Source organism: Dermacentor albipictus, chromosome 4, assembly GCF_038994185.2.
Source record: "Dermacentor albipictus isolate Rhodes 1998 colony chromosome 4, USDA_Dalb.pri_finalv2, whole genome shotgun sequence".
Lineage (NCBI taxonomy): Eukaryota > Metazoa > Arthropoda > Arachnida > Ixodida > Ixodidae > Dermacentor > Dermacentor albipictus.
The window spans coordinates 171,318,749-171,335,260 of NC_091824.1; the positions used below are offsets into that span (position 1 = coordinate 171,318,749).

Consider the following 16,512-nt stretch of genomic DNA (forward strand, 5'->3'; position numbering starts at 1 on the left):
GCGAGTGCGTGGGTTCGAAGTGGCGATGTAATAAAAATGGCGGCAGTGGTGGCTTTGATTATAATGCCATTTCGGACCTGCAGTCACTACAAAAAGTTCTGAAAATCGGACGCCGAAGGTTTCTTGCATCTGAAATTTCAGACGTTCTTACACATTGACCCATCGGGTCAAAGCTGTCCGAATTATCGGGCGTCCGGAAAGTCGGTCGTTGACTGTACACTGGCACTCCTCCAGCCAACGACACGGAATGTAAAGATGATTCGTCACGATCCCTCTGTTACGCAAGACAGCATTACCACGACTTTCGTTCCCTTTCAATAAAACAGCAGTTAATTTTCCCTGAGAGAAGCACAAATTCCCCGAGTTTTCTCTGAGTATTTCCAGACTATTCAAAATCCTTGAGAATTCCCAGTTCTCCCGGCTGTCCCGCTTGGTAGACACCCTGGAGGGGAAGCTGCAACAATGTCGCATGTACTGTAAGCTAATGCATCATACCCGCCTTTAGCCGAACTGATGGATGAGGGCCTGCATAATTTTGATCTCTTTCTTTTAGTGCAAAATTGTATAGCTGCAAACTTTATTTTTAAGCTATCTTTATATATTTACAAATTTATGGCCATTTTGGTAAACAATTCAGGGCCCTAAATCAACACTGCTTTCAACAATTGGTAGAATTTTTTTTTAAAGGGATAGTGAATAAAAAATTTGTCGCTGAGATTTCTGTCTCCAGTGATAGCTGTCACACCAAGAGCGACCAAAACAACACTCTTTCTGAGGAGAAGTGAGTGAAAAGTAATTATTTTGGTGAATATTTCTCAAATCGCAGCACCTACCGGCCTCCTCCGAAAGCTCTGGCACAACCGGATATCACGTCACGCTTACCCACCTCGAGGCCCATTGCGAGCGATCGTCCACACTGAGCGCACGAAGGGGCGAGTTGAAGTTTGCAGCAATGCGCTTTTTTTGTTCGACCGTCTTATTCGTACCGCTTCCTCGTGTGAGCTGTTCGAAAACCTCGTCTTTCATCTCGTGGATTTGTGGTTTAATGTGTGGAGCAGCCGTGTCAATGCCGCAAAATGCCGAGGGTCTGCTGTGCGCATGTGAAAACGCAGGCAGCGGTAGTCTTTTTCTCGCGTTCTTGTTCACGCTGTAGTTTTGCGCACAGGTGCCGTTTGACCGTAATTTGTCGTTTGTACGACGCTCTGAGCCAGATGTTTGGCCAATTCTGCCAGAATGAATCGAAATCCGCATCACCTGAAGCGACGGCTGACGAAAAGAAATTCGCCGACATGAGACTGGTGGCGCCATCTAGTGTGCACCAAGGGAAGGAGTGCTCGGCTGCGATGAAACAACGGGACGCTGAAATCGCTGCGCATGTACTCGTTCACTCCGTGAATAACAAGACGTTCCCTGCTTATGGAGGCGCATTTCAGTCACTGCACATGCCTGGCTTCAATCCTCACCCGTTGCTTCATCACATCTATTCTCAAAACAGCTACTTGCGCGCATCAAGCACCTGCCGCGCGACAGTCCGCAGCCGACTTATTGCTCACGCCGCCAGCCACACCTGCTCCGATGGCGTAGGTACAGGGAGGTACACTCTTCAACGATTTCTACGTTTTTATTTTTTTTTTCGTACAGTGTGTACTCACGGCACCTGTATTGTGCATTGGTGGCTTTCATGTTTTACGCGCTAGCAGCTACCCATCCAAGCGGGCAGAGCAAGCCGCTTTGCGCAGAACGCAGAGAAAATTCCTTATGTCGCCTGACATTGCATAGCCTGAGGCATAAGCGTCCTCACTCTGTTGAAGCTAAACATGGCAAAGCATTTGTGTGAGTGAATCATGCTGGGCGCACCGCCACGGATGCAACTCTGTCAATGAGGCGTGTGCCTCTCGTCTCGCTAACTCATTCGTGACAGGTGCGAGCTTGCGATCCGAGCCGCAGGAACCGCGTTTATATCTGGTTTCCACCTATGATGTCGCCCCTGATCCCTCGAGGCGAACGCGTGTACATGGAATGCAGAGTATAAACACCACTTTGCTGGTCCAGACTCTCTAGGCACCGCGGAGGGGCACTGCTGCAGCAGGTCGTCGTCAATTTCGCTTGACGCGGACGGATCGTAGGCATACGCCTTTATCGTTCGTGGTCGTTCAGTAGGCCGCTCATCCAAGTCGGAGTCATAAGTTCCGCTCATGCTATCGCTCTCACTAGAACTTTGGATTTTGCACTGCGCAGCGCGAGGAAAACAAAACTGCGCAGCCGGCCAGCTCGCTCCGCGGCTGCTGAGGGTAGGTGCGACGTCAGATCCGCCGGCTTGTTGTCGGGAGCGCTTTGCGAGTGACGCGGTGGCCGCTCATAGATAGTCAAAAATAAAGCCATCCGCTCAAAAGTAACCCGAATAATGACTATATGCTATAGCAATCGTGTCTTAGGAATGCAATTGTGGGGCTTTCTCTATATTCTTCGATTTTTATTCTGTATCCCTTTAAATGCAACAAATTCCATTCATATAACTTCGGTGGTTGTATAATGAGAGAATTCTTGAGTGTTGCCATGTACAAGAATATGGTATAGTACTGAAATACGGCAGTGTGTCATCCGGCGGCGAAAATGCGGCTCTTTTTGCTGTGATGACCTGGGGTGCTGGAGCCCCCAGGTCTACAGCAGTGTTATCTTTCGCTGCAGCCTGGAGGCACTGCTGGCAAGCAGATCCGTAAGGGCACAGCACTGGGTCTTCTGCCACCGAAACACTGAGCAGACACAGCACGATCTGCAATTGGAAACCTGCAAGCTCCGACGGTGACATTGATGTCATCATCATTATCAGCCTATCTTTATGTCCACTGCAGGACAAAGGCCTCTCCCTGCGATCTCCAATTGCCTCTGTCCTGTGCCAATCGATTCCAGCTTATGCATGCGAATTTCCTAATTTCACCATCCCACCTAGTTTTCTGCTGCCCTCGACTGCGCTTCCCTTTTCTTGGCACCCATTCTGTAACTCTAGTTGTCCACTGGTTATCTATCCAACGTATTACATGGCCTGTCCAGCTCCATTTTTTTTTTTTCGTAGTGTCAATTAGAATAATGTCTATCCTCGTTTGCTCTCCGATCCGCACCACTCTCTTTCTGTCTCTTAATGTTACGATTAACGTTTGATGTATGCTAACAGCTTGCCGTATTTAATTTTTGCAAATTATATTAATTTCAAATTTCTTTTGAGGGCGTTTTAGTTTACCAAGGCAAAAAGTTTCAATAAATATACTTTTATTTAGCACACTATGCACACCAGTCGATCGCAGCGCAGTCTAGTGGCTTTATCGCTGAAGTGACCACGGTTCTCCCATTGTTTTGCTATACGGACGACACAATGCCCTTTTCCAGTACACCATAACAGGAAAACCTTGTTTGTTCAACCTTTGTTAAGGCAATTCGTAAACATTGTAACAAAAAAAGTTAGGAAATTGCCGTGCTTTTTAAATATACAGACCACACCGTAAATATACGACATTGACCATTTTAGAGTTCGTTCGCGGTGCCGTATATTTACGTCATTGACCCTCAAAGGGTAAATGGAATCAAACTAATTCGGACATATGGCATAAATTATGGCATAACAGGTAATTAGGGGCAGAAAAAGAAAAGGACTTCAGAGACAAGTTAGCTCAATTCCAGCAGGTTCAGTTGACAGTGCTCAATACACTATACAGCCCCCTACGGTAGATATCAGAGCCACCATAGTGATGAATTAAAAATACCAGGGAGGGCAGTCACTTGCCTGCACCACTCTGCTGGATGCCCGACACCAATGATAGGGTGCGCTCCTGGCGGCCCAGCATTTCATCCAGTTTGCGGTGCATGGCCTTGAGACCCTCGAACATGTGTGCCTGGCCCTCAAAAATCTGGCGCAGTTCACGCTGCTGAGGAGAGTCGTAGGGCTGCTCGGCACCCGCGCCATGCTCCATATCATGCTTAGCAGCCTCCTCAGGATGCTGCTTGCGGTACTCCTCCTTTTGGCGCTCAAGCTTGTCCTTGTACTGCTCGTATTCCTTTGAGAACTTCTCCTTCTCCGAATCGGCAATGGTCTGTGTAGCCACGGGCTGCTGGCCCTCTGGGAGCAGGCTCGTTGTCAGGAACTTCAGGGCATCATGGTCATCTGCAAGCAAAAGGGGACACAAAGAGTGCACTGACAAGGTGACCATTTAAGTCCTGGACACATGAAAGTCTCCACTCTGAGAAACTAAGTGCATTCAACAGTAGAACCTCGTTGATACAATCCCATTATGTACGATTACCCGGCGCTAACGTTCGTGATTGAGAAGTAAAAAAATAACCCAATACAGTTAAGCCTCTTTTTTACTAGTTCATATGTTCTTGGAACACATGATCTTTTGGCACCTAAGTTCAGTACATTGTCAAACTGTGATTGCATTATGTGTTCTGCGGCTGCTAGATCCCACGTAAAAAGAGAGAGAGAGAGAGAAGTAAAAAAATTAAGAAAAAGAAGGAAAAAAGGATTTTTGGAGCCGGCACGCTAGCAGGCATGCGGCTTACGCCTTTTCTGTTGATGCAGGTTGCTGGCGCCATTGCAGCAACGCCCAAGTTCGGTGTCGACCGAGAAGGACCAGCAGTAGCGCACGCTCGGAACTTACCTTCATCGACAGCATCGTCATGGATGGCGCCGGCATTGACGTCTCCGGTCACTATCAATGCCAAGCCGTTTAGGAACGAAACTATCTATGGGGACTGTCATCAAATCACCATCGTGCGATGAGAATCATGTGACACCAAGTGCCCTTATTTAATTGAGCGCCAAGCTGGCTACGTGGGATTTGGAGCTGGCACGCTAGCCAACATGCAGCTTATGCCTCTTCTGTTGCTGCAGGTTAGTCATAAATATCCAATTCTGGTTTGTAGATTATTGTGTGCCCAGCTGGCTCCTTGTCCTACAAGTACTGTGCCTGTTCGCCGAAGAAACGTGCCGATGGTGCCATGTAGAAAACATTTTCGTTTTTTTGCGCATAGAGTTTTGTACCTAGTATTGCTATTATTGCTTTCCAGGGATGTTGAGTTGAACCCCACTCCCCTGAACTGTTTAAAAGCTTGCAAAATGGTCAAGCCACAATTTTGATTAAATTAGAGGCCATTGACACTAGACTAGCAAAGCATGAAGCAATGATGGCAGAAATTAACAGCAAACTGCACGTGACAGAAGGCCAGATCACAGCGCTTAAAGATGCAGTCAATGTGCAAGAGAGCACCATTGGGACAATAAAGAAAGCAGTTAGACAACTTCACAATAAGAGCGTTGACTCTGGAAGTAGAAGCCGCAGAAATAACCTAGTCTTTAACGGAGTCGATGCTACCAAATCAGAAATGTGGGAACAGTCTGAACAATAGCTCAAAAACATTTGTAAAGAATACTTAGGCTTAGAGATGCAGTCAGTAGAAAGAGCATACCGTAAAGGTCGCTATAACAAAATGAAGAAAAGACTGATCATTGTCAATTTTGCCTCCTGCAAAGAAAAATCGAACATTCTAATGCTAGAAACTTCACAGGAACTGCATACAGTGTCGGCCAAGATCGTGCACCTGAAACAAGAGATATTCGAAAAAGGCTCTGGGAATATGCTAAGGCCAATAAAGCGGATGAAAAAAATGACGTCAGACTAAGCTTTGATAAGTTGGTTGTGAATGGAAAGACGTTTTAAGTGGGATACAGAAAAAAAAAAGAAGTCATTCTAGACATAAGAAATGAGTGACCCAAACAAGAGAAAAGATACTTGATTTGTTTAGTGAGTGAATTGTGGAAGCATCGTCGCATTGTATTGTAGAAGCATTGTAGAAGTGCACGACCTTGCTGCTCTTATAGACTCTGTGAAGGTGCCAGTCTTTGGGACTAAATCATGGCTCAATTCTTTTAATAAAGACAGTGAAGTTTTCCAGAAGGCTTTGTTGTTTATTGCAAAGATAGATCCAGCGTGGCTGGTGGCGTCTTTTGTTTAGTGCACCACTCTTTAAGCTCATCTGAACTAGATACAGGTCACGACAATGTGAAACCAGTATAGCGCAAAGTTCTAAAGCAGTGTGCTGGACCGATTTCCCTTCATATCTATGTAGGGTACTCTACAACAAGTCTATCTTCTGGTGCCCTCCTGGATGACTGGAAAATTGCACATGTCATCCTCATTCATAAAGGTGAGTCAAAAAAAGATGTAAATAACTATAGGCCCATTTCACTTACGTCCATACCATGTAAATTATTAGAACACATTTTATATAAAGAGATAATGACATATTTACTGAAAAACAACATACTGGCTTCAAAACAACATCGGTTCCTGAAGGGTCTATATTGCACAACACAACTGATTGAATTTTATCATGATCTTTTATCTCATATAGATACCGGCGGACAAATTGATTGCCTTTTCCTGGACTTTAAAAGGCGTTTGATACTGTTTCAGACCCGCACCCTTTGCTTTTAGGAAAACCAGCATTCCGAAATACTGACCATACAGTTCTAGCTTGGATTGAAAACTATCATTCCGCCGACAATGCATAGTATTAAATGACAAGAAATCTAGTTTCGTAGATACCACACTGGGTGTCCCACAGGGGTCAGTTCTGGGGCCACTCTTATTTTTATTATATATAAATGACATTTGTTCAGAAATTGGTTCTACAGTGAGAGCTCGTTAATTCGAACTTCAATAATTCGAATTTATGGATAATTCGAACTGTACGATTTGGTCCGGCCAAGCTCCACAGAAGTCTGTGTATAAAAAAGTCCGTTAATTCGAATGCGAGAAGGTTCCCTCACGGATAATTCGAACTACGCTCGCCTGGCACACGGCCAGAGAAACGCGCCTGCTGCCTACACACAAGGCTGTATTGCCTCCGAAATGGAGAGAACGGCGAGAGAAGGCAAAATCGGAAAAAAATCTAACCGACGAGGGGTCAGCTAGAAGGCAGCGGGGGCTGCCGCCTCTCCGTTCTGCGTAACCTCCGAGATTTCTTGCCCGTTGCGAATCTCGGAGTTTTTGCAAATCTTGTACAGCTGCTAATGTGCGGAGATGGCACGGCAAGCTCCAAAACACAGCGAATCAAGTACGTCGCAGCTGCGCTTGCAATCAAGAACCAACGAATCAGGGCCTTCGCCACCTTCACATGTTCAGCGTCTTTGTCTCGGCAGTCTTCATCAGTTGTGCTCCTCTGTTTTCAGCTTAGGAGGTATCGGCCGTCGCGATTCATTGTGATGATGTTAAGCCTCGGCTAACGTTCGTTTCGGTGGACATCGGTGGCGTGGCACAGTCAGACCCAGAGCTTCGACTTGAAGATGGCGGGTGCCACTTTTTGACACGCCAAATTTCTGACATGCCCTACTGCTTTCAAATCGCAGTGTACTGTTGCCCTCCTTCACTTTCGTTAGTTCGAACTTTCGTTAATTCGAACTGAAGCGGCTTCCCCTTGCGGTTCGAATTAACGAGCTTTTACTGTAGTATATGGTTGTTTGCCGATGACTGCGTCTTGTATACGAAAATTAGAAAAGAAGATGACGTAGCCCTGTTACAAGGTGACTTATGTGTTCTTGAATGGTGTTCAATATGGAAAATGAACTTTACTAAAAAAATGTGTTCATGTTACATTTACACGTAAAAAACACAGGATAACCTCCGAGTATGTCATGAACAATAACACAGTGAACCAAAATTACACTATAGATATTTAGACGTGACATTCTCAGCCAACTGTTCATGGAATGCTCGCGTTGATACAGTGGTTGCTAAGGCCGCCAGGACCTTAAAATTTATACAGCGAAATCTGAGACATGCACCGCCTTCTTTGAAATCAACTGCTTACCTAACATACATTCGACCAATGCTCAAATACGTTTGTGCCATGTGGGACTCATGGCGAAAAACACTATAAGTGATAAACTCGAGAAAATCCAGAACAGAGCAGCAAGGTTTCTCTTATGCCAGTACTCGAGAATGGATAGCTGTACTAATATGAAGAATGAAATAGGATGGGAAATTCTTTCCTCTCGCCAAAAAAAATTGAGACTGAAAATGCTTTATCAAATATTTCACGGTAAAACTGGCCTAGGAAAGGAAATATGCTTACACAGGCCTCATTATGTCTCTTTGCACGTAGTCATCATCAATTCAAGATTTCAGAATACCGAACTACAACTAATATTTATGCTAATACATTTTTTGTTCATGCTATTAGCGAATGGAATCGCCTATCAAGTCAGCAAGTGTGCTGTGTCAATGAAGATGTGGGTTTTTTGTTTCGGCATTGTAACTCCTCTGCTACAGCGCCTTCAGGCTAAGCGGGGTAAACATTGAATAAAAAAAAAAAAACAGTAGCTGCCTGCTTCAGCAGCTTTCAGCAACACTCGACAGAGGCACGCCACATTGGTGGTTGGAGAATAGTCAATATTGTTCCATGCCCACATGGAACAATTCTTGTGTTCACAAAGATTGCACACATTTTTGTGTGCAATATGAAGGACAACAGACCCACAGGGCTGCAGGGCATTGCAGTGGCAGCATTTGACTGCCAATCACTCTGTTCAGTCAAGGCATACTCAAAATCTTTTTGCTGGGCAAGATACACAAGGAGTTTTCTTTGATACCACACACATATACAAAAGGTGCTCCAGGGTCCCTTTAAGATAGATCATGTTCTTCACGTGCTTACTGCTTGTAAATCGTAATCATGCTCATGCAATAGGTTTTGAGAACCTATTCTCAGGATTATGCACTGGTGCTACTGTGACTTAAGTTGCAGAGCAGCCAGGCAAACTTATGAACAACACACACGTGCTGTATTAATAGCCTGCAGGTGTTCTCTATGATTGCTTGAATGACTGTTTGCCTAATTGGTTTTAATCCCATAAAGCAACACAGGGTCTAAGGAGATGGTATGGTGAAGGCTTTCAGATTAAATTTGAATGACAAGGGTTCTTCTGCATGCACCTAGAGCATTGTACATGTGTCTTCCTGCATTCCTCCCTAACTGAAATGAGGCTGCAGAGACTGCAAGTCAAATCGGCAAGCTTGCACTCAGAAAAGCACGATGGCCACTAAAACAGGGCAGCAGGTCTCTGCTGGCACTTACCTGCCAGCCCACCCGTGGCTGCAGACACACCGAAGTAACCATTCTGAGGCAGGAACACATTCTCGGCCCGGAAGCACATCTCATAGTCGCCATCGTTATTGGTGTTGCCATTGTGGAACAGCACCTGAAGGAAGGCACGTGCGAGCCAAACTCAAGTCAAGGACCTTGGTTAGCCATTTCAATTCCATGGCGGCAAAAACAAGCAAGCATAATGCTTTAGTTAAAAGCCGATACGTAACTTATAAGATAGGCTTATGGAGACAAGGAAATGTAATGGGTAAGGAAGAAACTGTGCTGCACCTAAAAGTAGTTTTCTTATACCCGACTATAACAGGAACTGAACCTAATGCACAAGAAACAGCAAATAATTACGGCTTTGCCACTATATAGTCAAGGCATAGACCAATTTTTTTTGAACCTGCTCAATTATCCTAACTTTCCTGTGGCAACCAGTGTAGGTAACTTTATTGTGGACAATGCCGTCAGGTCACTGCACACAGCACTTCCATATTTAGCAAAATGCTGCTACATAATGACGACGACTTGCAAGAATGTATTTTTTTTTTGTTTTGGCTGTTCCTAAACATCTTCCTTATCATACATTTTAAAAATCATAGCTTTATATTACCTCCTGCAGTGGTGAAACGATCGTAATGCAAAAAAAAATACCTAAAATGGCATTGGATCTCAAAATTGTGCTTTGCCTAGAAGGGCAGCTCTGATGCTCCCAAATGGCTGATTAACAAGCTATTTCGTATGCGTTAACAAGTAACAACAAATGGAAGCGAATATCCCCACTGGGATAAACTGGGAGCTGGGCCTTAAAGTAAGCCAAAGTCCCTCGAAATTTTAGCAAGACAATTTGCTAGCTATTTAAGTTATCAAAAAAGTGAGTAAAATGGTCACTAGAACTCCAGAAAGGCAGAGTTCTTAAGATGACCAAAAACTTGCTAAATTTAACAACTTTCTCGCCACGTTATCAAAGCTGGTGGCAATGCCACCTGCTCCGAGAAGCCAATGAATACGACTAAAGAAATTTCGCACATTGCATTATGCATCACTCAATCTTTTTGGATAGGATCTCAACACACAATGCCACAGGTGTGGTGGCCACCATCCAAGTCACAATCCCCACACTCCCTTTTGTCAGAAAGATTATATTTTTAGCTTTCTAAAATAAGATGCACAGCTAATTATTTGCCTTATTTTGTTAGGCCTTAATATGCATGCCTTAAAGCACATTCACATCCTTGCCTTCCATAAGACAGCTCAGAAACCAGAAATGCAAGTAACCACTGACAGAAGCTTACCGTGAGAACATTCTGGTAGTATTCAATCTTGGCACGCACAGGAAAGGGCTTGTTGCGGAAGTCTCGCTGGCAGCCACCTAGCTGCTGGTTCATACCGTCACTGCAAGAATACAAAAGTTAATTCATACATAGAGATACAGTACCACTACAGCATCCTTGTGAAGTCTTGCAGTGTAATGATGAAGTAATGATGAAGTGATATGAAGTGATGGCCAACAGGCCAAACGCATCTTTCAGAAGGCTAAGATGCCCAAGACTTTGCTGACTTATATGCATTATATCCATTCTGTTTCCTGCACCACAACATACAGCTGAGTGCTTTCATTTATCTAGACCGTGCTTTTTCATGAATTGACTTATTCCTGCAACCCATTGCATGTGGCAATGTGGCAATGCCAAACACACATGAGCCGGTCATTGCCAATGCAAGCCTCAACTCCGACAGCACTAGCAAACCTCAGTATGATGGCAGCACAAAAGGAGCCACAACGGAAAAAAAAAGGACAGCACAAGCGATGGTTGGCCTGTGTCCTTTCTCTATCATCATCCCCTTTGCATTGCCATCATAATCTACTTGAACCAACTCAACACACTAGCAAACCAATCCAGCAGCACCACTTAATTTCTGATGTATCTAAGAAAATCACATGCACACTTAATTTTTACATGAAAGCCACAATAAAAGAGAATAATAAGAAAAAGTTCCACTTTTGCCCGAACGGCAAAGCATCGATTGTGATAGCAAATTAGTAGACAGCTATACAAAGTAGGGATAATAGTTTTATCGGCTGTATAAACTTGTAGACATACGCTTACCAGCTAAATTAACAAGTATGGTGTCAAGGGTGCACAAGCAAACATGAACACATCTCACTCAATGACCGTGGAAACTCTGTCAAAACGTTGGAGTGAGGAAACACAGCAGCCACAGCAAGTGAATTGACCTTCGTGTGCTGCCTCTCACTTTAAGAACCAAGCAGTGAAAACAGCGCACATGAGCCTATTAGCACTCGGCACACTCTGGCCCCATAGCAGGCTGCTTTCAAAATAGGGCCTGTGCGGTTACGCATGCAGCAGCCACTGAAGCAGAATGTCCCTACCACGCAACGTCGAGCCGCCACCATTTGCTCACCCTCGCCCGCTTTCACTTGCACATACAGCACACGGTGACAATGTTATCACCCTTGGACTTTATACCGAACATCATGGCGACAGCAGGAATGGGCCTGGAGTGTCCATATAATTGCTATCACAATAAAAAGCGACATATACAGGCGGCACCTACATTTACAAACTGTTACACTAAATGTGCACTTTCGTTCAAGTGACCAGTCAGAAAGTGGACAATGGTACAGGTAATCATGACCTGGGGTGAAACAGTACATTTGCCTTAAATGAAGTAAATGGCTTGTTTTTGCGTGCAAGAGCCAAAGGTAATGCCTACCTTTCATGTTCATAAGTCTTGGTGCCATCGTTGACCATGGCCATAATATAAGGGTTGTTGTGCTGCCAGAGGAAACCATAAGAACATTTATTCTTCAGACTAATCATCCTTAGGAGCAATTATAAGTCAATTAATACAGTCAACTTCGTTACAATGGACCCTGATAATTCTACAAAAAAAGTTCATTTTATCCCAAGTCCGTAATATCCAAAACGCCTCACTTCCAAAACTTTCGTCGCAATGTAAACAACTTTATTGCAAAGAATGAGTGATGAGCATCCAAAGTCAAAAACAAACAAAAAAGTCGCAGTTTCACCTGAAAGGCAAAAGAGATTGTGGTAGCAAATTAAGCAAGACAAGCGCAGCAGCAGCAGCGAGCAAATGGACATTCATGCTGTCTCTTGCTTCAACGTGAACTAAACGTCGAAAGCACAGTGCATACGACGCTACCGGCACTACTCGGTGTATTTTGTCCACATCGCAGATCACTTTCAAGATACGGTGGCCACACCGTAAGCAGCAGCCACCAGAGTAGAATCCTCTCCTTCCTCTCACTCTCTCTTATCCAGCCCTGGTTCATTTTTTTCACTACAACACCACTTCTAACTTATACACATCCTCCACTTTTTTGATACGGTATTTTAAACCTGCAGCGTATCTAACAGTTTAGTAACGGTGCTTATCCTTCCACAGAAATACATAATGCTATGATGGCGCATTACAGACAATTTCTGCTACCTGGATTCCTTTTGTAGGCACCCAAATTTAAGTAAACAAGCAGTTTTGCACTCTACCTCTGCTAGAACAAGGTCACCATGGCAGGAAATCGAACCTATGACCTCATCCATAACAGCACAACTCTAGTCACACTGCCACATAATAAACACACTAGATGAACCGGTTTCTCAGTGTTCATGAAAATGCAAGCTGTAAATTTGTCGCATGCTGTACCAACCTTCCCGTCATTGTCAAAGGAGTCGAAGAACAAGGCCAGACCAATCCATTTGTCACTGCTGCCGAACACGGGACCCTCAGCCTGCCTCTGACTCGTGTACCAGAAAGCCTACAAAAAGGATTGTGAAGCTTCATGTTACCTTTGCGAAGATGTGCAGAAACATGCTCACAACAATTCGCTAAACTGCAGGGAGAGTAAGGTAGTTATATACAGCGTGTCCCAACTGCCACACGACTGGCCGTTGGAGGCACTTTGCTTGTATTTGCAAGCTTCTTTCACTCTCAGAAAAACTTATGTAGCACGTATTGAGCAACAGAAAGCTGTATCGCGAGTTTTTTTTTATATTGATCTACAATTTTTTCATTGACACTTTTAATCGAATTAACATTTGAGGAACTGATTACTTAAGATTAATTATGTAACGAGGCAGAATGCAAAAAATAATCTGAACATCTCCAAGTGACGGCACAAAACATTACCTTAATTCTGCCCAGCTATGTGGCATTTGCATATTTTAAAATCTTGGTGCATGATAACCCTGTATATACAAGGTGTCCCATCTGCCATGTATCAAGCTTTAAAAAGGTTGGATTACTCAATGCAAATAAGACCAAATGCATGTTGTTTGGAGTGCAGTTCAGCAGTAACCGCCGGCAATATTTTTTGGCCCCTGACAACAGCTAGTGAAAAGTAATTAGGTAACTTTTCAGACGTTTCTTTAACTGTAAAGACATCACTTAGGGAGTATTAGAAATGTAGAATAGACATCACATTTCTTTTTTTTTTTCAGCAAAGACAAAGCCCACAAAATATGAAAAGCACTTCATGCCCGCCAGACAATGCCATGTTGCTTTTGATGGTAAAAAGAAACGGCGCTTGATGCCTTAGTTGTGTTTTCAAAAGCCTGAGCAATTTCTGTGTAGGGTGGCCGCAGGCTTATCTTCGCAGGAGAGCAGGGTTCCCCTTCTGGCACAGTTTAATGCAATTAGTGGAGCAGTAATGTTACTGCTCTCGCGTTGCATTCTGTCAATCAAGCTCTGTGCTCGCCACATTCAAGGGTTGTTCAAATTGGCCTGGACGCAGCCGAGCATGTCCAAATTAGTTTCATGCCATTCAATAATGTACCCACTTGCCGGGACCAGAGGGCAAGTCCACGTTATCTGATTTTTCTAATTAACAAGGGTCAAATTAAAAGTTTCAGTGAATTAGTGTTTCATAGAATTCTCGAACAGTGTTTTCATCTCTGTGCATCTAGCTTCAGGCATGTAGCTATGTTCATTCCTCATTTCCCAGGGAAACAAACAATGTGTTAGGTGTGTGTGCACCCCACACAGGGAACATTACTACCTTCATAAGGTGTTCCTGGGGATGGGAAGTCTCCCATTCACTACATACGAGTTTGCTAAGGCAAGGTCAACATATTTTTATTGCAGTACTTGCACCCCTCTACAAAATGTTACACCCACCCACACTACAGCTGGTGTTTTCACTCAGAGTGTGCAAATACTTGAAAATTCTGAATAACAGAATCAAATACTATTGCCATATTTGAATCAAGGAACCAAATGTAAATATGGTCATGTGGTAGTGACGGTGAAGAAAGAAGCAAAACTGTGAATGGCGAAAATTGTGTTTTATTGGGTGAACCTGTGCCCTCAAAAACAGGTTACACTCAAAGCACAACGATAGCGGCGAACACAGTCTGCGATCGTCGAAAATCTGCTCTGCCGGTCAAGCGCATCGGCTTTTATACATGAGCCATCGAACGTTCCACAGTAATCGCTGGTGCCCGTGTGCCTTCCAGAAAGTTCTACACTATTCGCGTTGTACATACATGCAATCAGATTACACAAAGTTCGGTGACTAAAGAAAGCGGATAGAACCATCAATAACATTCCAGAAACTTCCGATACATGCAGGCGCATCACGCGTTATGCAATTACATTTGTTTGGCAGTGAAACGTGGTCACCCGATAAACAAGTACACATGTCAATATTTTTCACATGGTTCTCGTATAGGTATTTCAATTCTAATGTGTACAATCAAATACAAAATTTGAGCAAATGTGACAAATTTCATCCCGCCAGCTACGATAAATATGAAATTACCGAAGTTACTTAGTGGAGTCTGCTGCACATCGCTCGGGGAGTCATACTTTGTCTTTTAAACTGCAGTCATTGTCACTCTCCAAAGAATTTCGGGTATGCAACAAACTGCCCATTTGTTCCCAATGCTCCATTTGGACATGTTATGACAGAAACTTGCCAACATTCTGAATACTAATACATAAGCATCATTTTATCAAAAAACCTAATTCTGGGGTTTTGCAATCCAAAACCAAGATACAATTATGAGGCACCCCCTAGTGGGGGACTCCTGTTTATATTAGACCACTTCAGGTTCTTTAACATATACTCAATGCACGGTACACGTGTTAATCTATTTCGCCCCTAATCGATATGCAGCCACCAAGGCCGGAATTCGATGCTGGATCCCCGTGCTTAGCAGCGCAATGCCAAAGCCACATGCCACGACAGCAAGCGATATCATTTTTACATTAATGGTTAAAGGACTGTCCTTTACATTGTGAACACCACAACACTATACTGAAAAAGCATTGAGGCATCATTTATCATTTCTCGCAAGTGTTGTGCATAGTATGCAAACAACTGCTTTTTTTTTGTCCTGGTCGTGCTTCAGTTGAACTGTTGATTTCTTTTTCTATAAGAATGCACTGTGACAACTTGTAACGAAATCTTTTCCGGCACTATTATGCATGCATATGCATCTATATTTTCTACTGTACTGTTCATTCCAGTTAAGTGATTGTTAGTTTCGTATTGAGTATTACAATGCTGTGATGCCTAGACGACACTGTTTGTTACTACCGTAGTCGTACTCTGTCAAAAGAGGGTCATTATGCAGCTGCCTGTGCCTATCCTATGCAGAAACTACACATGCCTGACCTTCCAAAGGGAGCTTATGCCTTTGTTTTGTAAGGTGTATTAAAATATCTTTAGCCCTATTTTTCTTGCAGTGTACTTTGCGAGCCTATGCAAACAAAAAAACGAAAGCTTTATTCAAACAGCGAATTCCTGGTGAAGCTAGTGGAATGGGTTACCGTCACATCCTTGACATCATTTGTTCCGCTTATGCGTGCTATTTCTTGACCTTGAGCTTTAATTGAGATGCGAGTGTGATGCCCAACGTCTGTTTTCAATCCCGCATTTTTACAAGTGATGGCCTGCTATGTGAAAATAGAGTTCTCCACTCATGGCTGCCTAATGTCGTACAGTTGTTTCGGCACATTGTTTAAATGTGCGCAAATGCATGGTCACCAGCCAGGCTATAAATACAAAGAGAAGAATCGATTATGAGCTGAAGACATGTTGCGACAGGTGCAAGGGATTTACAAATAAGCAGTGAATTTCACTGCGACACTCACAAGCCCATCAGCACCCAAGCGACCCTGTCCAGTGACCCTGAAGACCATCTCCACCTCCCACCAGGGAAAGTTCACTGGGTTCTTGTTCCAGATGGCTCCTGCAAGGAAGTGGATTGATAAGGGATCACACGTAAGAAAATGTGCCAAGTTAATAAATAAATTGCGCGCTCAATTCTGCTAGAACCGAAAAACAAAAAAGCAAGCAAAAAGAAAGCATATGCAAAATGT

At 43.8% G+C, this 16,512-nt stretch overlaps 1 protein-coding gene across 1 annotated transcript in view; it reads right to left on the minus strand.

Annotated features, from left to right (window-relative positions):
- Nucleotides 1-16,512, minus strand: part of ergic53 (protein ERGIC-53) — a 59,377-nt gene that overhangs the window by 37,201 nt on the left and 5,664 nt on the right. The window contains exons 3-8 of the mRNA XM_065432512.1: nucleotides 16,285-16,382; nucleotides 12,839-12,946; nucleotides 11,884-11,945; nucleotides 10,440-10,539; nucleotides 9,130-9,253; nucleotides 3,779-4,156 (exon numbers count right to left, since the gene is read on the minus strand). Coding sequence (XP_065288584.1) covers nucleotides 3,779-4,156; nucleotides 9,130-9,253; nucleotides 10,440-10,539; nucleotides 11,884-11,945; nucleotides 12,839-12,946; nucleotides 16,285-16,382 — 870 coding nt within the window. The remainder of the gene's footprint in view (nucleotides 1-3,778; nucleotides 4,157-9,129; nucleotides 9,254-10,439; nucleotides 10,540-11,883; nucleotides 11,946-12,838; nucleotides 12,947-16,284; nucleotides 16,383-16,512) is intronic.